The sequence below is a fragment of the Rhopilema esculentum genome, chromosome 16, assembly GCF_057945365.1.
Source record: "Rhopilema esculentum isolate cy_ngs chromosome 16, ASM5794536v1, whole genome shotgun sequence".
Classification (NCBI taxonomy): Eukaryota; Metazoa; Cnidaria; class Scyphozoa; order Rhizostomeae; family Rhizostomatidae; genus Rhopilema; species Rhopilema esculentum.
The window spans coordinates 1990991-2018532 of NC_142830.1; the positions used below are offsets into that span (position 1 = coordinate 1990991).

The 27542-nt window shown below is 36.9% G+C and overlaps 1 protein-coding gene across 4 annotated transcripts; it reads left to right on the plus strand.

Moving 5' to 3' along the window:
* Nucleotides 1–3103: 3103 nt before the first annotated feature.
* On the plus strand, nucleotides 3104–26743 carry LOC135682216 (rho-related protein racB). 4 transcript variants are annotated; one of them, XM_089113236.1, is made up of 7 exons: nucleotides 5975–6105; nucleotides 8348–8441; nucleotides 16311–16865; nucleotides 21183–21273; nucleotides 22734–22843; nucleotides 24522–24653; nucleotides 25201–26743. In XM_089113236.1, the coding sequence occupies exons 3-7, from the start codon at nucleotides 16749–16751 to the stop codon at nucleotides 25393–25395; spliced, it is 645 nt and encodes a 214-aa protein (XP_088969362.1). In that variant the 5' UTR covers nucleotides 5975–6105; nucleotides 8348–8441; nucleotides 16311–16748; the 3' UTR covers nucleotides 25396–26743. The 4 variants fall into 4 exon arrangements, with proteins under 4 accessions (XP_088969359.1, XP_088969360.1, XP_088969362.1 ...); XM_089113233.1 differs by lacking the exons at nucleotides 5975–6105; nucleotides 8348–8441 and adding an exon at nucleotides 3104–3371; XM_089113234.1 differs by lacking the exon at nucleotides 8348–8441 and having other exon boundaries at nucleotides 5965–6105.
* Nucleotides 26744–27542: the final 799 nt, after the last annotated feature.

Below are 27542 nucleotides of genomic sequence, written 5' to 3' on the forward strand. Positions count from 1 at the left end.
TAAAAGATGCGAGGACGGCTCAGTTGTTAGAGGCACTGACTACAGACCCAAGGGTCCGTGGTTCGAGTCCCTGGCATGACCAGACTTTCACCCAGAGTGGGGAGAGTCGCCAGCTCTCTGTAATTCCAGGCGTAGGAATCACGAGGTGTGGCCACATCGAGAGGAAGGACCAGGACACTGCTCGATAAGCATAGCTTCTCAGTGTCCTAAAAACTACCTTCGGATGCTAGGTAGCAACAAATACAAAAAATACAAATACAATAAAAAGAGGCACTTCTAAAGAATATCAAATGTGTCATAGCCCCTTCAATGTTTAAAAGATTTTCCCAGGAAATTCAATCTATCTCAAACTCAAACTCAAAATCTTTATCAGCAAAAACAAATGTTAATTGCAATATACCAAGAATTAAAATTTAGAATACAAAAGTTAGCATTTTCAAAATATTAATTAATTTATTACATCAGATAAAGTGGTTTGTTATGCTGAAGGACACATGAGAAAAACTCGCCAGGAGCTATCGAGTCATATGTCCCAGTGACGTATTTAAACTCAAGATTATAATTTCCATTTCAGTTTGAAGTAGTCTATAACAGTAAGAGTAAAAAATTAAGGATGTAAGAGTATAGAAAAAAAAATATATATATGTATACAGGCGGTAGGCTGGTAAATTTCACTGGTTAGGGATATGTTTAAAAAAGTAGAACGAATTCTTATGGCTTAGGAGTTCTGTATAAGGTATAGTTTCATCATCTTTTTAAAGGCGTTTTTGTTGCGGATATTCTTTAGTTCAATTGGCAAGGAGTTCCAATGCTTAACCCCATCAAATGTCAGAAAGTTTTTTTTGAAGTTTGTAGAGATAGAGGGAAGAGAAAAACCAAGATCGGACGATCCAAGATCTCCTTAACGTATTTATAGCTACTTGATGAAATCCTAATTGGAGATAGCCTACGTCGTAGACCCCTCCCCCCCTTCTTTGTTTGGAAGGAAGGGAGGGTCTACGGCGTAGGCTAAATTGGAGGAGACTCTGCGAACTCTAATTTGATTTATTTGAGCCTCCCTGTCGCATCAAGGTCGCTGTGCATGAAAAGCGGGCCTCGATGCCGGGAGAAGGCGATGAAGATTAGCTTTTCTGGAATAGACGGGGAATCTTCAATAAACGGATGGATGGCAAATTTCCCAAATCCCAATAAACGGGGGTTCTAGAATAAACGGGGTGGGTGGATAATTGTCCAAATGATAATTAACAGGGTAACTGGCTGGCAGTCTCTTTGAATTGGAAATCAGACGCTGGTTTCTAAAAAATTGAAAAGGTTTTCAAAACATGACAGTTTGATAAAAAGATTCGGTTCGAAATAATGTTATTGCCCTTTCTTTTTGTCCTTGGTGTGCTTCTACATGCTGCGACGAGCTTTGTTGTATATACCTTGCAGTTTCTTGAAACACGGCAAAGTAATAACTGTTGAGGGAACGTTTATTCCGGACTCGGGAGTAGCTAAATTAAATTTCTATCCAAGCTGCAATTAATTACAATAGTCTTTGGACAGATTGGCTCATATAATCAACCACTTAATTGAGATTAACTTAATTGCTGTCATTAGCAGCTGCTAAATGGTGCGAAAGGTAATTTATGGTAGAGAAAAGTTTAAAGCAATTTGCCTGTTTAACCCAACCTAATCTTGACAATATGGTACAAGGTACAAAATACGCCCTTTATTTTATTCATTTATGCCTTAAAGTTTATATACAGTCAATTTTTGAATCGTCGCAATTTCAGTTACTACATTTTTGCAAAAGTTTATGGTGTACGTTGATGAAAATTGAGATGGTTTTATTTGACTGCCTACTTTGGTCCAGTTTTTAACCTTCCTCCAGACAAAAACATCCCAAAAGGCAAACCTTCCTCACAAAACAATAGAAAATGGGCGCGGCTTGGGTGTGTCATATGAGCTTCTACTGTTCATCGTGGACCTTCCTCCGGTCAGTGGACGTCTAGCTTTCTACTGACTACTGACTATGTATGCTTCAACATTCATCTTTACTATGAAAGTGTTATTACAAGGCTGTGACGTTGTTCTTTGTTATGAATGATATCACAGAATTGATGTCGCTGTTTATAGAATTTGCTTTTTAAAAAGACCATAAAATTTGTTTAGGTTTTTGAAGAGACGTTTCAAATGTTGTTCTTTTGCTGCCCCGTTCAATATCAGGATGTTTTATTATTGAATAACCTTCCTCTTTTCAAAATGGCTTTGAAAAAACATACATTTCGAAACACCTAAATTTCCGTCCGACACTCTTCAGGGTATAAACGACAGAGAAACAGTCAAAAGGTCTAAGCTAGGAACGTATGTATCAAATTGTAGATGGAAGTGGCCCAACCCTCTTTTAATATAAAAAATTCTACAAAGTACTACAAATTTTCTGCCTAATGGATGTGAGCCATTTTAATCTTTTAATCTTTAATCTTATAAAAGAAGGTTTTCATAAAGAGTCTTTTATGAGTAAGAGATACGCTAATAAACCTCTTTAAAGGACAAATAGAACAGAGCCCTCTTGGGAAGCTGGGCAAGCTTTGGGTAGTCTCGACAAACTTGAGACAATGTGGGCAATTGTGATCTATATTTTCATGATTTAAGTTCTTGTTTGCAGGAAGTTTTTTACAACCTATAGCCTAGTGTACTCTGGAGTTCACTATAAACCAGCCCACCAGATAACCGATAGCCTAAAGTATTGTAGCCTACCAAATTTCCTGTTGCCATAATAAACATCCTCTTTTTCGAATTGGCTCGCCAGTTCTGTAGTTCTTGGGAAACTTTGTTATAGACAAGTGCTGAGTGTAGTTCGCATTATTTCTTTACATTGATTGTTAAAAATTTGAAAAGGTCGATATGACTAAAGCTTCCTGTTTTGATGACGTTGTTATCTTCCAGCACAGATTGTCCATAGCATGGTTGTTTTGATGGTTTTGATAAACGTATTGAGAACCAATTAAAACGTTAAATCAGTGCTGGTTTTAATATTAGTCAGCAGTTATACACTCACGGGCACACAATCGCTAGAACAATAAGACATATGCTTGAGCCATTTTGTAATCTCCTTATTCAATAAAATCTCTTAATCTCTTCTGTAGCTGATGGCAAAGAAGATATTAAGGCTACAATTTAGCACATAGAATAATTTTTTCTTTGTTCTTGACAATAAGAAGACAGTGTTTCCATAGACTTAGAAAACGATAAAACACTTGCCTTCATTTTTGATTGCGACCTGGTCAAGCAGATGAGCGAGTGAGAGACGAGCGCACCTTTCATTACTGTCTCAAATATGGAAAGTCATCCTGGCTTGGTACTTGACAAAGCATTGAATGACTAATGTAAGTAGTGACTAAATATATGTACAATGTAGAGAAATAATGATGAATACTCGGTGTTAATGTGGCAACACTTCCATTTGCCATGATGACATTAAGAGGCACTTGGGAGGCTAAGACGCTTGTGTCTACATCTGTGGTGTTCTTGTACAGATTTTATATTTGCAATTTCAAAGCCAAGCACCGGATAGAAGGTGGCTTCATTGAACATAGTTTTCATGCTCTAAATCGCATATATCAACATTAAGTGGCGTACCCATGGGGGGAATAGGGGGTCCGAACTATTTCTAAAATATGATTCTCGAGATTTGTCCAAAAACGATGTAAATCTCATTTGGGGGGGGGGGTGTAGTATACTGTATGCTTGTGTCAATAACAATTGTAAAATACTTTGCTATTTACCGTAGCTAACATGAATCAGATAATGGGGGAAAATTTTGCAAAAAGGGCGTTTCCCCGCATTTGCGAGTGCTTGAAGGGCGTGGTCCAAAAAAATTATGGGGCTGGGCCCATGACCCCCCCCCCCCCACCCCCACTACTGCAGCCCTGGGTACGCCACTGTCAACATTCATGGATGCAACTCAACTAGCTCTAGCACTAACTCATATTTTATTACTGTCACTTGTATGGATGTTCAATGATAGAAAATTAAATTATAAAATGAGCAACACTCATGAACGTGCACTTCGAATCATGTGCAAAGCACCACCAATTTTGATCAATTATTGACTAAAACAAAGTCAGTGTCTATTCGCCAGAAATCTTTACAGCTTTCTTTGATCGAGATATACAAAACTGCCAATAACTGGAATCCAACATTACTGGAATATGTTTTTCCCAAAAACCTAGAGTATGAATTTCGAGCAAACGGCAACATTATTTCACCTAACACAAATATGAAATTTGTAGAAAATTTCGAGTGCAACTGTAGATTATGCAAAACATATGTTATAAATTAAGGCTTTTTACGATAATTACTTTTTATATACATAGTTGGCTTTAGTTTGCTCAAAACATATTTAGATCTCGTTGCAAACTGTGAAAATTTTAATTATTTATTTCTTATTATTATAAACATGTTAAAGTGAAGATTTAGCAGATTGCTTGTGAAAAATAAAAGAACAAAAAGTCCAGACAGGGAGGAATTACATTTAAAATCCTTGAAAATCGCTAGCAAATGCTTTTAAGTTGTCTTGGCTGTATCTCGATTCCTAAAAAAATCAATTTAGGTACAGCCCGTCACAAAGGCTACACACGAGTTGACATTGTCATTAACTTTCATTTTGAGAATACATTACCTAGAATTATGCCATCAGCTGAGAAATAATTTCCTTCAGGAGTCAATGAGTGCCAATACCGATTCTCCTTTATTTTTCGTTAGGTATTTTCGTGAGACAACGATACTTCTCAATTCTTCACACATTTACCTCTACTTTCCAGTCAATTTATTGGTCGTTAAAGCATGTCCGTTATTGGCCTAAGCACCTAATCAAACGACATTACTGCGTGGTTGATAAATGAACGCCTTTAATAAGCGCTACGGGGCCTTCATTTGCTGAACGACATTTGAGAAAGGGTCCCTGATTGTGCGATATTCACCAACTGGTTCAAGACGTTTTGTTTTTGCTTTAAAAAGAACTGTTTCGTTAGCAATGCACACCATTTTAAGCAGACTAAGAACAAAGTTCCGCGACAAGTTTTGCTGCATTGACAGACAACAGCTTCACATCTCCGCTCACCACACCATGAGAAAAGACAATTTTCATGATAAAAAATACACGATAATGTTGCTGTAAATTACAGCCTGTAATTAAAGTTTGTATTTGTCGTTATTCAGTTGATTCATACTTTATTTCCTCTTTTGTAGCCAAATAGCTGATAGCAAGCACGTAAACTGATAAAACTAATCTAACAAGAGAAGCATATTTTCTAATCAAAAGCAACAAAAAACATGTAATTTGCTATAATTAAGTTCGGTGATTTTAAAATCGACAACTTGATATTTTTTAGTCTATCTTAGTTCTACTGTAAAACTTTAAATCTGGGGAAACCCAAAGTATTAGTTATTTTAAATGTTTTATGAAGTCAATCGCCCTAGACCCAGCTTCCTACCTTTACTAGTCTCATTATAACGAATTTCATTAATTTGTAATGTAGAACCCCTTCTCCCATCGAATAAGCCCCATCTACAAACTTCCTAAATTAATAACCCTCAGGGGGGGGGGGCTAATTCAAAGATTCACAGTAGCTAACTGTCCACTAAGCTAGCCCTCTTGTTGCATTCCTGCTGGAGAGAAGATGCGATTTTATATGTTTAGTGCGAGGTGTTTGAATCTAGGTGAAGTATGAGTCATATCAACAACAAAAGCTTGCACAGAAAGGAATCCGTGATATGCCTACCAGAATTTACAGCTCAAGGGATTTATGAAAAATTCATAGTTTCGACCCTTAGACCAATGCCTGTTCTACGGAAAAACAAGATAATCTTGCTTAGTCAAAGTAAGGTCACTTAATCATTGTTATGTAAATCAAAACAAGTTCGAGAGAGCACCTGTCCTGTATGTAATTACAGCAAGATATCTCTACAGGACCAATTTTCACAATCGCCCTTCAATTTAACAAGGCAATACAAGGGAATCATACCAGTGCGTTGTTTGTTGCATTTTTTGGCTCTGCGCTTCACGAATTCACAGTTTCTGATGATAAAATTTCTATCATTTTCTACAAGCAGCATTTGGTGAGTAAATATATGAAATATTTCATCGACGCTTGTATCTTGTGTCTTATATGTTTTTGTTTATGAACGCTGCGAACCTATGTTGATGGGAGAGGTTATCACCAGTCAGTGCCTTATGTCCTTTAAGGATAAACCCTGTAGTGTTCATGTGAATTGTTTCACAAATTAAACCTTATAGTGTTCAAGTTGATACGTATTGTGCTTTTCAGCAACTTCTTTTGAGCAATCTAAGACTTGCGAAAAATATCTATTACTACATATCACCATATCACCAAGTTACAAAAGGTAGGGGTGAAATTGTTTACCTTGTTCTGCTGTTTATTGACCATCTGTTTTGTTCACACAAAATACTATGTTGACAGAAAGTATTATTTTTCTCTAAAGCTGCAAAGCTTTAGATTCTAATGATAGCGAAGGAATTATCCTTGTGAATTTCCCACAAATTAAGGAGCTTCAATGTCAAAAACCCGTGAAACGTCAGCATCCAAAATACGAAAATTTTCTCATAATTGACAAATAAATAAATGCATTTGATTCAAATGAGCCGGTACTGTTATTATACTTTTCTAATTTCTGAATTTTGTTTTTTCTGGAATTTGAAAACACGTAACTATATAATGCTAAATGCCTATATTTGGAGACTAAGATTACTTTGAAGAATTTTAATTATTCTATTACGTTCACAAGGAACGTTTGTTTACATCTAATGTAATGTTAAGCAGTTGATGAGATTTGCAAAGGTTAATGTTGTTGAATGTAGAGTTTTCTGTTGACTTTTAAGCTAGTATCCAAAAGTTAATTGGAAGAATTTGGAATAATGAATTTGCTCGATGTGACACAGGACATTATATTGAATTCATGTGTAACGAAGCATGCAAGAAGGAAAACAAATATAAACAATAATTCAGTTTCTCTTCTTTATCGATATTCTCAAACTTAACTTTACAACGTCTTCTGCTACTTATTCAACCTATATCTTCACTTCAACTTCCGTCTCTTCTCTCTCGCTCCTAAATCACAACAACAAAAACCCTCGTTCCATTCTCTCATTACTCACATCCTCACAATGTTTTGCATTTAATGAATTTCCAATACGCAGTTAATTGAGTTTTAAGAGCATAATGCTTCCTGCCTTCGTAGATATAGCTGGTAAAATCTCAAACTACATTTCTATATAAAAATGCTTTATCTGAATTTTGATATACACAATGTAAAGGTAGGCGAGTTCCATATTAAGTTCACTGTGTATGAAAAGAGATACTCTTCTTCCCTACAATCATCTAATTGCTCTCCGGTTACTTGCATATGTGCCAATTTACCAGTGTAAACATTCAATGCAGAGATACAGGTATTTTTTTAAGAAACACTTTAAACCATGTAGGCTCAAAGTTTCTTGATATTTTGTTGATTTGAGCCTCAAATTTTTCTTAAATGTTTCTTAAGTATTCCTCAAATGTTTCTTGATGTGATCCAATGGAGAAATTTTAACAGGTACTTCTAGGTTGCCTAGCATTATTCACTTACTCTTTTCTACTGTCGATTTTATTAAATGACACTTATTTTTGTTTTTTCTTCCCTACCCCCTATCTTTGCCTGGCAATATTTCTCAAATGTTTCTTGGCTCTTAGGGTTTCTGAGCATCGTTTTTTGGTACCAAATTTCTTCAATGCATTGGCTTATACCTTATTCTCAACGCCAGACGCAGACCCATCTTATGCGCATGTGTAATAAAACATGATATAAGAGAATTCGTACTAATCAGCTGCTGTCATTCAGATTCCTTAGTTTCAAGCAAATAGTTTTCACTGTAGATGCAATAGGGATGCGGAATAAGACTTTGTCGGAAAAACTGTACAATAAATCTTTGAAGTGGGCTTGGTTTAATCTTGATAGAGTCTGCAAACGACAGAGAAGATAGGAAGCTTTGTGTACGCATGATTCTCTCCTTTTTTATTAACCATGCAATGAAGTAATTAGAAGGATAAACATTCATTTTGCTGCTTTGTCATGCTAATCATGTGAAGTAAAAAGTTAATATTTGTGAAGAACTTCACCTGCCGTCTTGCAGTTAACTTTGAGAATCATTCTGCGGGTGACGTTATCACTTTTTCATTGATTTCACTCGAATGTCGATACAAATCTCACCATAAATGAGATATCAGAGCTCTTTGTTCACATTTAAATCGCGAAATAATTTTGAGAAACTTTTCTCTATCACCTATATTTCTTACTTTTTTACCAGAAATAGCACGAAAGTGCAGTCGTTTGATACATCTCTTCAATGTAAGCATAAAAAGCTGCTTGTGTGTCAGCAAGAGACTCAATGAAAGCTCAACGTAAGAACTCCTTGACAATTAAAATTGCAGCCATTAATTATGCATTTTATCTTTCTTATACATGTTATATCTTATCTCTTGATTTTTTAATGATCACGGATATTTGATTATTGCAAAAAGCTGCTATTACGTCATATTAGTGCCCAGGGTTTTTACCTCAAAGTACAAGGCATGTACTCATACAATCAACTAAGGCTCCCTTGTGGTTAAATAGATTTTGATCTAGGGGAGGGGTGGGGGGGGGGGGTTTCTGATACATTTAATGCTTACATGATTTGTTTTCTTCTAAAATATGTTCATTATTTTCAGGGTAGCTTTTTAAAGTTTTCCTTAAATGAACTCATGTTATCGAATTTGCTGAAAGCAAAACTTTTACTTTCACGAACTAAGTTTTGCTTAATGTACACTACAGAATCCTAGAGTTTTATCTTGCAATGAAAGCAGTAAGAGCAATTCTCTTTGTTATGATATTGCCAACTATTTATATCTGCTACCTATAATTAAAGGGCTAAACTACTCAGATTGCATCGATGCAGTACTTTTCCTATTACCCAAATGGTGGGCATTTTAAATATTTCATGAAAAGGATCTTTCGGAATGTTGCTAAGAATTATTGCAACTTCCACCAAGAAGGATTATTTTCGTTGAAACACACACTGTTCTTGAGATTTAATCAGATCAGCCATACTGATCTTTGCACATCAGAGCTGGTACGAGCAATAAGCTCCAGTCCTGATAACTTGTTTGAATGCTGGCTACGTCACTCTCATTTTCACAATGTGCCACGTGATATTTGACTTAGTTTATCCTGTAACAGTGTTATTTTAAATCCAACGTCATAAATTGTTTCAATTTCTGACAGGAAATTATTTAGCTTTGCAGGGCACAAAGTTTAACCATAGTTAATAAAGAAGAACTCTATTAACAATGCCCTAATTTCCCTCCAACGAAAAATTTCCCTCCAATCGCCCCCGCCTATGACACCATTTATGATATACACTCTTTTAAATAAGAACAATTTAATAAGAACATGAGCCTCAAAATTGGTCAAACGATGAGGGCAAATTAGGAACAAGCTGAGGCTGAGAAACTTTTTAATATGAAATTTTCAGCAAAGTTTTTTCTCATAAATGAGGATTTTTAGCAAAGAGTGGGTGCTTTTTCGGTGAATATTCAAACTTGTCAGCAAATGAAGGCAAACTTGTCAGCATTCTCTCACTCACTTTGTTGGCAAATGAGGCCTAAACAGCTCCCCTAGATCGAAAAAGCTAGCAATCACACTGCTTACAATCTATTAATTTTAAAAACAAATTAAGAACAATCCAACCTCAGATAAAATAGAGAGATTGTTGCAAAGCAGTGACGCTGACGCCCGAAGAAAGTGATCAAAATTAATAGAATCTGGGTTGTATTATTTGATCACAAGAAATGTTATCAATGTTGATCATATTTATTGTGCGTGTTTGCAGCTGATTGCTATTGCACCACGTGACAGCAAGTGACAGGTGCGTCTGGCAAAGAAATGACGAAGAACCTTCCAGAAAGACCGCAAGAGTGGCGTCATAATATTTTTGTCCGACCTGTTTTGCTTTGACAAATCAAAGATATTCCTTTGAAATTGAAAACATTTTCTATTTTACTGAAAAATTCACTATAAGCAGTACGTTACTATTTTGCTTCCTTGATTAGGAACACCCTGATAACACTCTTGTCCAAGTCAAACCCAAGATATTTTTTGATTTGGGTCTTTGTTTGATTTTTTGGTGAAGGGTAATATTTTGTAGACAAAGGGAGAAAATCTTCGCGATCAAGCTGGATTAGCTTAAATTCATATAGTCGTTAAAATGTTTCACTATTTTGATTGTTTAACTTCAAATTAATTCCATTTTAAAACGGAATTTATTACTTTATGAGGCTCCCCTGGACCTCGAGGCCCTGGGACAATTTGCCCCCCTCTCGACAGCCCTACTACCATATACCATACACCCAGCACTTTTTTAATCTAGGCAGGGCCCACGCCACCGGGGGGCCGGAGGGGCCATGGGCCATGCCCCTCCACTTTTTTGGTAAGCAAAAATAGTTACAAAGAGGCCCTGTTTTGAAGCACTAAATTCAAGTTCGATTAATAGCACTTGGCCCCTCCACTTCGAAATCCATGGCCTGGGCCCTGCTAGGACTTTGATGTTCGTGAATGCCCTAGGTTTTCATCCCGTTAAACATAAGCGAAATAACAAATTCTTACACTGAATTTCGTTTTATTTTGGTTGCCTAGTCCTCTCTTATCTGAACTAAGCGAACTTCCGTTGGTTTTTTTTGGAAAGTCGTTTTCAAGAAGAGTTGTATTGAAAATATTCTCTTTCTTAGAGATTTTTGACAGAAAAATTCTTTTTGTCGAAATTCTAATGCATCTGGGTGCCATTGTATTTACCGTAATATTTCTAAAAGTGTGGAATGGCAGGCAAGACACAGAACATGCAAAATCTTAATGACATAAAAAACAGAGAGCAAATTTCTTGTCCATTGATCGCTTTTCTCAAGAAGCAGCAGGTTCCATGACAACACCCAACTGACTGAAAATAGACTGAAAATAATACAAATCAAAGGCGAGCATTGTACGGAAAAACAAAAACCTTTGTGCCTCGCCGTTTCATCTTTCTTTGGTGACAAGAGAAATCCGCGCCAAGAGAACTGAGAAAGTGTTTCAGACAATACGCTAAATAAACTAAATTCGCTAATTGAATTACTGTGGATCTGGCAAAAAGAGATGCTGGGCGGTTCCTTTGATGGCTAGACAAAAAGTTTGAGGTCACTGTTTACACACACTACGTAAAGTTTCTGGGTTCTGATAAATGGAAATTATAGCATTGCTGTTGATGGTGATTCTGTACAGGTGAAACACAGTCAGCAATGTTTCATGAAGTCTGTTTACATATTGTTGAGTAAAGGTATGTAAATTCAAGCAGTTGCCACTTCTGTGACAATGTATTCAATAAAATGACCAGCGAAGAGTTATATTGAAGGTTGTACGTGGCCATCTTGCTTTGTTGCTGTCCATCAACTCTGATAACTCATTAATTGATAACTCATAAAAATTAAATTATCCCAACAAAGCAGAATAATTACACTCTTTTTTATAAGAACCAGTAAATCTAAGTTCAGGCAGACTGTTCGAAAATCTGAGGCTGGATTGTTCTTATTTTGTTCTTAAATTAAGAGGGTGTAAGCAGTGCTATTGCTAGCTTTTTCACTCTAAGGAGGTGTTCAGGCTTCATTTGCCAGCAAAGTGAGTGAGACAGCCTTAATTTGCTGACGAATATGAATATTCACCGAAAAAGCACCCACACATGGCGAAAATCATCGATTTTGAAAAATAACGTTGTTCAAAATTGCATTTTGCAGAAGCTCAGCCTCAGCTTGTTCTTAATTTGTTCTTAACTTTTGACCAGTTTTGAGGCTCGTGTTCTTATAAATTGTTCTTATAAAAAAAGAGAGTGTAGTTTGATGGTGCTAACATTAGGGCCAATCAAAATTTAGATTATAATTGTGTCTTGTAACGGCCAGGCCAATAAATTAGATTCATAAGGCCAGTCAATAAAGTTGTTAACTAACGTAATTTTTTCTAAAACATTTAAAACAAATAAAACAGTAATAGGATTCTAATACACTCTTTTTCTTTTATAAGAATAATCAGAATAATCAAATTTTTCAAGAATGTTTTAAAAATATTGCTCAGCCTCAGCTGGCATATTTGTGTTTGGTTTTTCAGCAGTTGCCTGTTCTATGGGTATGTTCATAACAGGGAATCGCAGAACTGACAGACCTCGTTTTGAACTTGAAAAGTTTATCACACTTATATATCATTGGTTTATCAAAAAGCGTGCTATCTATTAAAGAACAGGCAATATTTCCCTAAAACCATATGAGATTTGAATAAATAAGAATCTTTTAAGAATGTATTCAGGCTCAAACGAAATTTTTTTGAGAATATCGAGGCTGGAAAACTTTTAAAATTCTAAAAGTGATATCATTTATTTCAACATTGGCGGAACTTTATTAAATTATTCATGCTAGGAAATGTTCCAGCAGAAATTTGTCGGTTTTTCGCAGCTGAAAAATGAGAATTTCTCGATGTTCTACTGTTTTCAAATGCTCATGTAAAGATATTTCATTTCTATGCTAACCAGCCAATCATATTGGGGGATTTTCGCGAAATTTCTGAGTTGTTGCCTTTTTCAAAACTCAATTTTTTTCTTAATGATTTTGCCTCGAATTGGAGCAGTTAACTTAAGATAATTGTTTTTCAATTTTTTCCGATTGCCAATTACTTGTTATTTATAGTGAGTTTCTTCTAAAAAATGAGTATATTTGGCTTGTTTACATCCATTTATTCATTCATATTATAAATCTAGATGGTTAAATTTAATAGCAAATATGAAAACACAATTTTGACGACATAAATCAATTGATTCATTGTAGTTTAGTTACACAAATAAGAATAAACACCAGTAGTCGAAAATTAGTGTTGCAAATCCAAACCACAGTGGATGCAGGGCTGTAGAACTGGAAGGCTCGGGAGGGCCCTTCTTCTTTTCGAAGGGAGGATGCGCCCCCTCCCCTTTTTTTCTCGGCAGTTCTACAATATCATGGCTAATTTCTGCCAGAATCAAATCTTTAATTGAACTGATATTTCTTTTTGACATTTTCATTCATCTGTGGCCTCAATAGCCCTCTTGATAACTGAAAACTCAATTAATATTCGCAAAATTTTACTACTTACTATTAGTTTTTTATGTTTAAGATTATGCTACTCAAGTAACAGGTAGAAAAAAGACAATGATTTGATCCTAGAAAAAATGGAAAGATAAAGAAGTTGATATTGAGGAGCCATGCACACAAAAACAACTGAAACGTTAATTTTGTATAGTGAAAGCTCTATGGCCCCTCTTCTTCTTTTTTTTGGCTCTACACTATCGAGTAGATGTCAATGCCTGTAAAGTAAAATAAGAGAATCATAGCATCGAGAGTTTCCTGCTATTTGTCGAGTATTCAAATTATACGTGCTTATCCTATTGCTATTTATTTGGTAGCAATAAAAGACTGCTCACACACTTTGTTAGCAATTGGTTTTGGCTACCCTGTATTTATGAAGGGGCTCACCGAAGTATATTGAAATGTACAAACTTTTGAAAGATGTTATGCTAGAAACATCATAATATGATACTGCGACATTACACAATGAATGAGTTTTAAAAAACAAGAGAATTAGACGACAAAGATCGTAAGATTTTATGCATGACGTAATGATTAAGAGAATCCTTCACAGTAACGTACTCAGAATCAAGGTCTACCAGATTTTTTCATATTTCTTAAAACTTTCTTAAATTGTTTTGCATGCTACGCTCCTGTCCAATAATACCCACTCGAAATCCTGGCTCGAAATCTTTGCTATCGTTCATTGAAATAAAAAATGCCAGTAGCTTAAATTTCTAGGACACCATCACTTTATCCAATGGCTTTATTATATATTGACCCTACAATTCCAAAATCACTTTGTGGTTTTAGAGTTACGCAATGCTCGATTTCATTGTACTCTACACATACCCTGTCTCATATTTCTTTTGCTTCTTGAGCAATGTTAGACGCATACGGTTAGACGCAAAACCGGAGGTCACAGGAAATGTTCCCTCCCCTAACTTCTTAGAAACTGAGATGAAATGCTAATTTGACCCCCTCCCCAGCCTTTACGTGTCCCATCCCATTTTTGGAAAGTTTCCGACATCTAGCATGTGTATTTAACTGATTCTCTCAATCAGGCACGTAAATACTAGGGGGTGGGGGTGAGGGGTGTGACACCCCCCACTCTTTCATCCAATCGGAAAATTTGAGGACAGTCAGAAAATGTTGAGCTGTTGGTAGAAAGCTAGGTTAATCGGAGAAAATTTCAATCATTTGTGAAAATTGAAGTTTTGACTCAAATGTCGTTGTGAACTGTAGCTCAAAGAGAAGCATAAGAAAGGTATAAGTTCAAAAGAAAATAGTTGTTTGGTAAAAGGCAGTCCTAAAAAGAATTAAAGGCGACGCAATACAAAAAAAACAAATTTTTGTATGAAAATGCAAGTATTTTCAACTACATTCGTCATAATGGGGATAGTGTGATAATCATTCCATCAAATTGCTTCTAAAAACGGGATACGAAATAGAATTTTTTAAATAATATTTATCAGTAATGCTTAAAAAAGCGCAGTACATTTCCCATGACTTGTCAAGAACTTTCTCTGTTCGAGATCGACCGATGAAACATAGGCGGTGCCAGGTGGGGGCTTCAGCCCCTCCCCCAAATTTTTTCCAAAAATGTATTTTTAAGCAAATAAAAAGATTATAGGAAAAGGTAAAAAGAAAAGAATAATCCGACAAATCCTTTAGTTGCTTAATTTCCAAGGAATACGCCAAGGTCTATGGGACCTCATAAAATAATGAATTCAATTTTAAGACTGGAATTAATCAAACGTAATAAGAGCATGCCTTAAAAATAACAAAATGTTTTAAACGATTGAAAGAAAATACCTGCAAGAAGTATTCTGAAATGTATCTTAAGCTAATCTAAAAAGCGTGGTGGTGAAAATTTTCTGCTCGCTTCGCTCGCAGGAAAGCCACTTCTTTCGGATATCCCCAAGGCCTCCGCCAACCTCCCGCCGGCCCCCTCCAAACGTACCGCTAGCTTTTATGAGTGCCCCTTAAAATAATAGGTATAAAATATCGTGAAGCGTGTTAGTGCTTTTTTCAAAAGATGGTTCTTTAGTCTAATAATTCTATCAACTCGAGCCCCCCCCCCCACTTTGAATTTCCTGGCGCCGCCCCTGTGAAAGACTAAACGACCTCACGGTTCTTACTTGGGAGAGGACATTTTGGACAACGTAAATTTAGATAAGTGTAGCAATGGGCAAGTCGTAGAAGGAGAAAAATTAACACCTGATTTTTGGACAACATATGTTGTGATGCACTAATTAAAGTAACAGTCTTTATGCTCGATCTTCCAATTTTACGAGATCTCGAAACTTTATCATACAGCTGAATAATTATTTACGAGACAATTTATAAGGTTTTGTTGGGAAAAAACTGTTAAAGTTTAGGCCCTTATACAAAATTAGAATTGACCTTTGTCAGTCAGATATGTTGAGCCCTCCAGCCCCCCCCCTCCCCAAAATATTTGCCAATTTACGTCCCTGCTCTCTATAAAAACACAGCTAAATCTTCGTCTTAGAATACTGACGAACCTTAGCAGGTACTGTATATTGAGTGTCCATTTTTGCATCCTTCATTGCGAAGAAACACTTGAAAAACTTTGACCGCGTATTGCGCTGTCAAACTGATTACCAGTAGCACTTGCTTTGTTTTGCTTTGCAAAATTATGCGTGCACTCAGTTAAATTGAGAGTGCAGAGCCAAGAATAGATTTTAGGAACATGAAATTAGCGACAATTTTGAAACTTCGCCCACAAAAACATGCTAATTTCAAGGAGGCTGTTTTGTACGCTGTCAAAATTAAATATTTAAAAGCCGAGGTCATCTGTTCTACTGAAGGAATTTCGGTCAGGCACAATACAGTAATTTTCCAATGCACGTGTGTTTGAGTTTTTATCTGAGCAAATTGCAGTGATCAGCAGTAATCTGTTTACTTAAAGATGCCTAAATTAGCTCTCAAAGGACCCGATTCATGGCTACTGGCAGTTTTTCAAGCATCTAGGATTTGATTGCCCGTAATTTCCCGTTCATTTTCGAAGAGCCATAGGAATTTCCGATTAACACTGATAATTATCTGGTCACTGTTTATTAAAAGATTTCTGAGGTAACCCTTTGTTCTTTTATTCAGGAACCTGTATTTGGTCATAGAAGCGCAGTTAGAAGAAAGTAAGAAGAGCCTGTCTAAGGTGTCAAAGGGCGCTCTAACACACATTGGCCACAAAGATACCACCTCCAGTCAAGTTTGAGTAACTGAAAGACTTTGACCCTGCTGCAGCTGGTTAATTGTACGAAGAAGCTCGCATTCCAAGGCCAAGTTCAGAGACACAATCAACATCACATGTTATTTAAAATCCCATAGATTGTCGCAGGAAGAGTTCGCATATTTCAATCCGAGCACATTCGTCTAGAACAATTAAGAAACAGCTGTCGCTTATCATATGTTCATCAGAAAGCAATGAGCGTGGTGGAAAACACCCGGTTAAGCGATTTGATTTCACTGTGCTTATAACTAAATCTCGATACAGTTTGCGTTCTGGAGTTTGGTTTGAAGTTTGTTGCTGGAAAAATGACTAGGAATGGCAATACAGTTCAAAAGGACCCATTAAAAGTCTTACTTCTTGGGGACGAAGGTTGCGGAAAAACAACGCTTTTGAAGACATACACGGGCAAAAGATTCGATGAAGTAAGTTAATAAGTTTTTCTATTTGCATAACAATGATGCTGTAAGTTTCATATCTTTTACTCTGCACACATGATTTCGGTTGAGTCGTCATATTCTTCCGTCATCCTGTCTACAAACTAATATATTGTATTTTTCGTCAATTTGCTGCCCCAAGGATCATCGTTTGAGCTAGGCCTTCTGCCTTACATAGAGTGTTGAATAACATTACAGTTTGTTGTATTTATGCTATCCCGAGAAAGTGTATTTATCCTATTCTGCAAAGTACTGTCATCCATAACGTTGCAGCTGACTCAAAATGTCCGCGTCGGTTTTTTTTAATTTTGTTCAGTTTCATGACACGTTACCAAGGCAACATGAGAAGGCTAGTCCTTGAAACAGATTTTGGCACTTAATCCTGAAAAAAGAACTTTGTATCCTGTGAAAACTGGGGTTAAGGGAACTTTCATTCATCCCACATATCAATTCCATTTACATACGTATCTCACAATTGCGCCGAAAATAACAAAGCTAGAGCAAAATATTTCTTCTAACATGGCCCCAGTATAATTTATAAATGCTTTGCCAAGTCAATTTTCGATTTATATTTACTATTGATATGTGACTGGATGGGGCTCAACCTGTTTTTTGGTCGTTCAGCCCTTAACCTAAACTCTATTTTATAAGAACAAGTAAATTGAAGATCAGGTGGGCATTTCTTAATTTCGAAAATTTGAGGCTGGATTGTTTTTAATTTTTCTTTTTAATTATAAGGGTGCCAGCAAAATAAACGAAACATCCTTTACACTCTTTTTTTAAAGAACCAGTAAATTTAAGTTCAGGCTGATTGCTCTTAATTTTTTCGAAAATCTGAGGCTGAATGGTTCTTAATTTGTTATTAAATTCATAGGGTGTGAGCAATGCGACTGCTAGCTTTTCGCTCTAGGGAGGTGTTTAGGCCTCAATTGCCAACAAAGTGAGTGAGACAACCATAATTTGCTGACAAGTTTGAAAAGTCACTGAAAAGGACCAACACATGGCTAAAACCTTTCGTTTTTGAGATAAAACGTTGTTTAAAATCACACTTCACAGTATGTAAGCCTCAGCTTGTTCTTAATATGTTCTTAACTTTTGAGAGGCTCGTGTACTTATAAAATTGTTCTTATAAAAAGAGTGTACATCCATTACAACTGCTTCAAACGCAAAAGCCAGATCCACAAACAAATTCGGTTTACATATCGAATTGAATGCAAATTGCATTGGAGTATCGTTATAAATCAAATAATATTGAGACATTTCTTTATCCTGGTTTTTGGTCAGATTCATAAGCTGTGAATGCATTACCTGCGGCCACACATTGGTAGGCCGCCCAATGAAGCGCGAACAGGATTAGTCAGATGTGGTTATTTATCTCTGTACAATTTGTTTCGTTATTAAAACCACATTTCAAAGCTCAGAAACTTATTTGGCTCATGTTGAAGTATTTTACATTCAGTCAAATGAGTCAATTCAATGATTATTCAACTGATAATGATGTTTACAGCCTCCCTGTTCTTGGCACCGACTTAAAAGTGTTGATACGCAATCCGAATGTGCTAGAAAGCCAATGACACAAACGTTTACGCCATAACTTGATTAACCCCCTCTAAAATGAGGCCCCCTCTTAAGCATCGATTTTCTAACAAGCTCATTTGCCGACAATGTGGTGGGGCTATCCTAATTTTTGCCGACAAATCTGAAAATTTGTCGACAAAGCACCCCTTGATGGCAAAAAACCCATCGTCTCTACAATGAAATTTCGTTCCAAGGGGTGTCACACCAGGGCCCAGAAACCTTGGCCCCCTACTGCAGTAAAAGGGGAAAAAGCCTTGGCCCCCCTATTCAAATTCGTGGCGTAGGCCCTGCACGTGGTTTTTTCAGACACTAGCTTTCTGATTAATGGGGTGCAGTCGGTTCGCTAGTGCCTAAACATTATTGTAACTGAAATTGTCGTTCCCTGAATGAGAGCAAGGATCGATCCCCTATAAATTACGTGGTATGCCTGTTTCTGTGCGTCAGATATATAATTAAAATGCTGACAATTGAACAGGATTCAGTTTTCTGTTCTTTTAAAGACCGGTTATTTTTAGAGGATTATCCATCTTGTCAATGACAAAAAATAAGGATTTTAAAAGCCATAATTTGTACAATTGTGTCCATGTCTTACTTCTATATCTAATTTGAAATGTTTGCACAAAGTCTTATCGAGATTTGGCTTGACCAGCGTTTTCCTTTGAAAATTTATTTGAAAGAAAGCAGCAAGTGGAAGCAGGATTATTCCAAGCTTCGTCCAGTTTCAAAGGACGCGCGATTTGTGTCCTTGCATGAATGTTTAGTAGCATACAACCGACATTCGTCTTCAGACAAAGCTTTGGCTGCTTAACAAGAGATCAGCTGTTATTACCACAATGGGTTTTTGGACTTGCAGTTTCTATTTTCGTTGGTTCCCGATCTTTTTCAGGGCCCACGCCATTAATTCGAAAGAGGGGGACAAGGCTAACAAAAGTGGGGACCAATGCTTCTTTCACTCTTTATTACAGGTCTGAAATTATTTGCTTGGCAAAAAAGAGGGGCTATGATCCCCCAGCCCCCGGTCCCTCCCCGGTGACGTAGGCCCAGTTTTTGCCCCTGACCTGTCTTAATTTTTTCTTAGAAGTTTTATGTAAGATGTATTTTTAAACGGTCCGTTTATATGTAACCTTCAGCCATATCGAATTTAATAGTTTTATGTTCCTATCTCAACGTGGAACGTAGATTATCTTCTTAAAGTATCTAGGAAGCTTTGCTCTCGCACTGCCCTTTCGTTAACTGTGATCTAAATATTTCAATTTAATTATGCCAGCTATCTTTATTTGCGAGAGTCTATTTTCAACATTAACAGCAAACGTAATAGTATGATTATTTTGGCCTACAGCTAATTTCCCACAAGCTGAATTCTGTGTGCTCTTTGGATCGGCTACTGACGTCATATTGGGATCATAGAAAAAGTCCATAACCAATATGGCGACTCTGTTTAAATCTTTGAATGCGGATGCATGCGAAACCGGAAATTCCAAGTGTTTTGATATATTTTGAGTTTCTATATTGCTTAATAAATCCCGAATGGAAAGCTATTCATGGCCTTGTTTGGCGGATGTTAATTTGCCAAAAATATGCCCTTACCTCTTCTTGGATGCTTGTATCATTGACGTGAAGCAAAAGCACTTTGTCTGAATTTATGGATTCCATTCTATTCTGTTTTATTTCCTTCTATTTTATTGTTAGTGATATTTTGCAAATATTTCGGGCATATGGACCATATTGCATGAAGGTCGAAACATAAGAATGGGGAGAATGCATGCTGCTTGAAGTTTAAAACTCCTAGGCCAAATGTTCTGTTTTCTGATTTCAGTTTCCTGAAAAGCTCTAATAGCGGCCACTCTCGGGGGCTTAGTGGCCGTTTCCTTTTGGAAATATTCATTTTGTCGAAAACCACTTGTCAGAATGTAATTGAACTGGACGCTAATCTATAGAACATTACTATGTTAATTTAAGTTGCTTCTGTTGAGTGTGTTGTGTTTGTAATTATCTTATGATCATTACTCAGTTTCGAGTCTTAAGTTGCACGCTATTATCTTCGCTTCTTACTGTATAGGACTACTCATACGTTACAACGAATCCTGACTTGTAACATGAAGAGGGGGAAGGGGTGATTAAAGCAACTTATACATTTATTTTTCTTACATAAATTACAAGGTCACGATCTTCGATAACATGCACTGTCACTGTTAGTAAATCGTGGGGGTGGATTGGGACTTGAAATACCTGTGATGCATCAAGCAAAGAGACATGAAAAGGCTGGAAAAAGCTAATGATTTTTAAAAAATGTACATACTTGGAAAATAGAAGCGAACATTTTTGTATTTTTCTTTCATTTCTTTCCAAAAAGTAGCCTGGTTGACCATTAATGGAGGTAAAAAATGCATTAGGGGTGGCCCCTGTGTTGGGTTTTCTTATGAGTGTTTGACCATAAATTCGGCGGGGATTTTCTCCACTGGCCTCAGATCTGGAGTTGACCGTTGCCAGAGGTGATTGTTATTAGAGATTTCACTGTAAAAGAAAAAAGCACCTGATTCCAGAGCTTTTTAAGATCTCTTTGCATGAAAGGGCAAAGACAAGCATTGAAATGAAGTGAATTTTTAACTTTGATTTATCTTTATTTCAGGAATAGAAAAAACCGCGAACAATTTATATAGAAGCGCATGTACCATCATACTATTTTTCGTTAAACTGTTATGTTAAAACCAGTTATTTCTTTGGCAGCAATACAGCCCTTCGGTATTTGATTATTACACGGCCACAGTTTCACTCGAAAACAAGAACAGTCTTGGCCTAAATCTCTGGGATACTTCAGGTAAGCATAAACTATTTCACTATTGCCTATTGTCATTCAGTACAGTTGGTTACTAACACTTTTTCAGTGATTTTCATTCCATGTAAACAGCCAAGAAATCACCCAATTCTGTGGTGGTTTCCAGGGGCCGCCAAGGGGCCACGACCCCAGCCTCCGCACCCTAGCGACAAAATGAAAATTGAAGATAATAAGGATGTTTTGGCCCGGGACCCTGGAGTCCCTAAAGCCGCTGCTATCCGATTTGAATGTCCCTGTTATCCGATGTGCATGATGGGTAACTGTGACTTCATTGATCTGTTTAAATGCAAGAATAGTTGAAGGAGCAGACGTCGTCCAGAAATCACAGAGGCCATGGACGGAGCGGAGCGTTTTACAAGGTAACCCTCGTCTGAAAACGTAACAGCCGATTCAAGACAGGTGCACACTATTAAATTGGCAAAATATGTAAGCACATACGTGAAGTACTAGCTTTATCAGCTGCATCAGAAACAGCTTTTCGCTATGCACCCTGTTTACCTGATTTTGAAATAAGATGCATGATATCAAAGAATGATATCCTGGGATATGCAGTGCGTGGCATGCTTATCTTAGGATAATCAAGTCGATAAGCTTGGATCCAGTACTTGTCTTTGTTGACATAATCAGCATTCGGTGGAATAGCTTCTCCTTATATTCCAACAGATTTATTGGAATTACTCTAGTCCTCTCAGTATGTTGGCTTTTATGCGCATTACGACTTCTCTGGTCGATAAATCCGATTACTCAGCAAGGAGTGGCTTCGTGGTTCTTCTCGCATGTTAAAAGACGTTTTCAGCTTCTTAATTATGAAAAATTGAAAAGGAAATTGGCCAATACACATAGAAGTACAGGAAGTTTCCTCGCTATTTGATTATATTGATATTGTTTCATTGTGAACTCACTCTGAAATTGATTTTACCATGAGCTAAGTTCTCGATGGAAGAATATTTGCAGATTAAAGAAGGTTTTTGTTTGAGGTTAATTTTGGTATATCAGCCAGCTTTGTCGATTATTGAGAGATTGACTGATAGATAGCCGTCCATAGGCTCAAGAAAGATTAGACCTTTCTGATCTTTCCCTGAAGGCAGGGCCCGCGCCACCAGGGGGCCGAGGTGGCCATGGCCCCCTACTTTTTGTAAAGCAAGTTGTTTTAAAGCTGCAGTAAAAGGGGAAAGAAACTTTGGCCCCACTTACAAATTCGTGACGTGGGCCCTGGAGGGGTTCCTATATTTGAAAGCTTGAAACACAAGAAATTTATGTTTTAACAACAATGCTTAAACAATCCATAAATATACTAGATTGCGTGCGGTACAATATGATGCTATGATAACGATCAATGTAAGTAAATTGTACCAGGAAATTTTTTTTGAAATAAACAATGACGTTTCGAGCATAGCCCGTTATCTTAATGCTTAAATAAGTCTCGTTAATTTTTTCTTCAGGTTCAACGGATTACGACCATGTTAGGCCATTATCATACAAAGACACGGATGTTTTCATTTTATGTTTTGATATCAGCAGCGAGACTTCACTTAGTAATGTCAGTAAAAAGGTAGGTAATTAAAAGCAGTTTCTTAGAAACCTTGCTAAGGGGGTATACACAGTCGCCAAAGAAGGTGACAAACAGATAAACAGATTGCTAAGACGCATCATCGCTAGGCCTTTTTATTTACATGCCTTTTGTATGTGCACCCCAAGTAAGCAACTTTACTGTGATCAATAGACTATGCTGTGATTATAGTGGCGGCTCGTGTATTGGGGCTAGTGGGGCTCAGCCCCACCAAAGTTTTCCAAAAATAAGTTTTAGATTTATAAACGTAAATAAAATTAACGCCCATTATTAATTTAGCACTGTTCGCTAATTGCTTCGAGTCTCACCGTTCGTCCAATCTCTAGTTTGTTTAGGTCTGACTGCCCGCGGTTCTTTTGAAAACCAGACAAACACGCCTAACAGAAACCATCTCCCGAGCTGCTTTCCAATTCTGCTTAAATCTGCATTCCTTTGGGGCTAGTTGAAACTAGCCCCAAGCAATTCAATTCTTCATCTCCTCCTCTCCGCATCGAGGCTCGCTGTGCATGCTACGAGGAGCTCGAAGAACTCAAATCGGAGTTCGCCGAGTCACCTCCAATTAGGATTTCAATGGTAGCTGAATTTTTGTTGTTGTGATAGGCAAGGTTGACCTTGCAAGGCAGCAGAGTTGCGTGTATTCGTTGACTTGCAATTTCAGCTTTAAAACTTTGAAATAAAACATAAAATTTGGATCTTTATATGAGAATTTATTTTGCCGATCCTGAAATAAGTTCAAAATGAGAAGGCTAGGCCGTAGGCCTTCTAAAGGCATAAAGCATATTTCCAATGCAGGCTTTCAACTTGAAAAATGTTAGCTTCACGGCATATGAAAATTGATCAATTAACAGTCTGAACTTTTTGTTCTTTGACAATTTTTCAATTGCCATGATATGCATTGCAAAGGATATCGTCTACGGGTTGGCCATATTCAAGTTGTCTATGTTTTTATGGACATCACCCACGAACTCCCCTTTTTGTGAAGAGGGAAACGGTTCAGCGGACTTAAATAAATCATGTCGAGCATACCAACATTTCACAAAGTTTATTACTTTGCTTGTTACAAATTATACATAATTAATAGAGGCACTTGTTTTTTTCAATCAAAACTTTCAAAATGATGACAGCCTTGTTGATTAGAGGTAAAGACATAGAGAGTAAAGAATGGAAGAGGAAAGGTTATTTATCTTTCTTGGCGTTTCGTGTCTATGGCTTTAGATTTCGAATATTACGTCATCAGTCCCACCAAAAATTTACCACACGAGCCGCCACTGGCTGATTAAGTGCTTGAAGGGATAAAGACTGCTAGGTTTGGCAGTATTTCTGTTATCAATGTCCTAAACAAAGAGGATTTATAAATATATTGGCTCGAAAAAGACCAATGCAGGTTTTTTTCATGCAAGATATGTTGTTGAAAATATTTTCAATCTTGCTTCATCGAATGGGGAAAAGATCCTTTATCTAGGATTTATCTTCCTTTATTTTCTTAAAGTCCCATTTTGTTCTTTCTTTTCCCTAGTTAGGTTTTCTAAACGTTATGTATGACACAAATTTAATTAGCTTGAGATTGTACCAACTTTAAATTAAAAACTAAACGTAAAATAGAAAGCGTTTTTAGCTTTTTGCCGAAAGCGGTTTTAATAGCACCCGTTTTCAATTTTAGTGGCTGATAGAAATGTTTGAGAATAGTCCAGGAAAACCATTTATATTAGTCGGATGTAAAGCAGACTTGAGAGACGATTCAACCGTACGAAACAATGAAGTTAGTCAAGAAAAAATTGTTCCTTTTACACAGGTAAGGCTCTCATTTTTTCGCAATAGAGAGGGCTCCTTTTTGTCAGAATTTTAGGTTACAAGGACACTTCAAAATGTCTTGGTAAACTTCAAGAATTAGCGACTCTTACGGTGCAGTGCTCATAAGTTAGGATTTAAATTATCAAGTAAGAGCACTTCACCAAGGTTTTCATAACGCATTTAACTCCTTTAAGTAAACGCTGAGACCTGATTAGCCGTTGACGCAAACCGTTTGTGCTGATGACTTTAAAGGACGATCAAAAATAACTGGGAAAGACAAAAGAAGTGGCCGTAATTCCAAAATGGTAGCCTACAATTATATATAAAGATGATCAATTTATTTTTCAATGTCACACTGTTAATAATCGAGGTATTTTTTTAAGATGCTAACTTAGTAGGCAATTTCCCCTCAAGCCACAGTAAAATTCCATCGTTTGAAACAATAGGATGTTGTTCTCCTCTTCATATTAACAAAGCCTTGCCCCCTCCCCGCACCTAATTTCCCTTCGGAAAGGCTATGGTTGGTAAAAAATAAACTCTCGTTTTAGGCGATGAAGTTTGCGAAGACAATAAAAGCTTGTGACTATTTGGAATGTTCATCTAAGGCTATGAACGATCAGATTGAGAAGCTTTTTGTCACCGTGGCCAGACTGGGCCTAGGCTTAAACCGACGACAATCAATGAAGAAGAAGAGTTTAAGTTGTGACTTGGATAAAGAAAAATCCAAATGTGTTATTTCCTGAGATGGGGTAAATTCTCTATTTTGCCGTGGTAGCTGCTTAGTTCCCTTGTACATTGGTAATAGAATCGTTTTGCTACATAACAAGAGCCCCCGAGCAGGAGCCAGATGCATTTGGAACCGACATCTAGGCCTGGTGCAAGGCTGTTGGAACCACAGGCCTATTTCTGTTGGTTGAGCCATCTAATTATGAAGCAAATCCATTACAGAACAAGATGAAGTTATTAATTTATATGAGACCCTATTATAAACGGATTCATGATCGGAAGCCATTATGGCTAACTGGATTCGATCTAAACGAAGTCTCAACATGGGGAAAATGAGACCGGAGCTGAATAGTCCGGACCTGTTTGGCGATGGAGACAACTACTTGATGTATGGTTTACTGCTTCTACGGTTTGAACTCGAGCGTGCCGGTCTGCTTGGCTTGGAGAAAGAACAAGGGCCTGGCGAAATTATCCCCTGTTTCTTGAGACTTGATTATTTTGATGTAAAGAACATAATATCAGTGCTGGGTATTAAAAGTTTGCTGTTGAGTAGCACTCCAGTAATGGTAGTTATAGTTTGTTTAAGCAGTCAATCACACAGTTAATTTGTTTTTTGCAACATTTTCTGAGCAAAATTAGCAGTAAATGTCTGCTTCACATCAAGATGACTTCAAACTAAGCTATTGTCATGAAGCAAAATGATCAAATTGATAAACTTTTCCATTAGATTTTCCGATAATACCCCAATTAATTAATCTAAATTCTTCAACTATATACGATAAATTCCTCCATTATACGTTCTCAAAAAAAACGCTTGCCTATTCCTTTTCAAGGCAATACCCTTCCTTAGTAATCTAAATGCTCATGTCACTGTCAAAACACTGCAACCTTTGGCCTGCCCTAAAAAAGGTGAAAATATACATTTTACTGGGACTTTTGATCTCAAAAGTGGATCCTTGTTGCTAGTTTTTGTATCCTCGCTTGCATTCAGTCTGAAATTTCGTGACATTTTCGGATCCTATGACAAAATACTCGACCACTGGGTCCCGAGAGCCAATGAAAAAGTAACCCTTTTGGACACCGCTTTCCTCGAAAGGAGAATCGCCTGGGGGTTTCTAGGACCTTTTTAATTCCCCATCTACAGGTAAGGCTGTTTGATAATATTTCAGTAGCCGAGAGCCTTAGTGAATTGTCTTCTAGTAAAACATACAACAGAGTGGTTTTAGAGCTTTTGGCAGCGATATAATTACAATATACTAGGGTATGTTACATTGTTGTTCTCACACACATCAAACATAACCTTCGTATGTTGTATGTTTGTAAATTTGACAAATAAATTTAGATCTAAGTCAAATGCTTGCAGAATTTGGTTCTTTGACCTGTTTGCTCTAAAGTGATAACATATTATTGCGACCCAATTCTTCCTAGAAACATATCAGAGGTCCCATAAAGCGTTACCTGGAATGAAAACAAACTAATTTATTCGAAATTGCATCAAGAAAATACAAAGCAGTTTTCCCTGATTTAATCGATCTTCTGATTCCTGACAAGAATGTGATGTGACCTATTTCGAATTAAAGGAAAAGCAGTAAGGCTGCTGAAAATGAATATTTAGTTAAAGAGTTTGATGGAATGAATTAAAAATAAATTTTCTGAGAAATTGAATAAGTATGTGTATAATACAAAATGCATTCATGTTTTGAGACATTTGATATCTGAATACGTTTTTTTGTGCGTGTCTCTTTCTAGATAGTTATGCAAATGCTATAAGATAAACAAGATAAGGTGGAGACCCAATCCTAAAGTTCCCCCTACATGCTTCATGGGACTTATCAATCGTCTCCTGTTCCGTGATACTGTTTTCTTCATAATTAAGTGGACAATACAATGCAAACAGAAAACTGGCATTCTTCTGTATATTGCTGTGTCGATAGGATTCATGCAATCCAAAAACTGTCGCTGATTTCAGTTTATAAATCAGATTACTCGATTTAAGTCACCGAAGACATTCTAAATTGCAAATCTGTGGCACAATACGGTTAAAACACGATTCTTCGAAAACATTGCTACGACAGTGTGACAGTCACGCCCCAATGCTGATACGACCATGAACATGTACATACAGGAACCGAAAGTATGGAGATCTGTATGCAAGGCAAACACC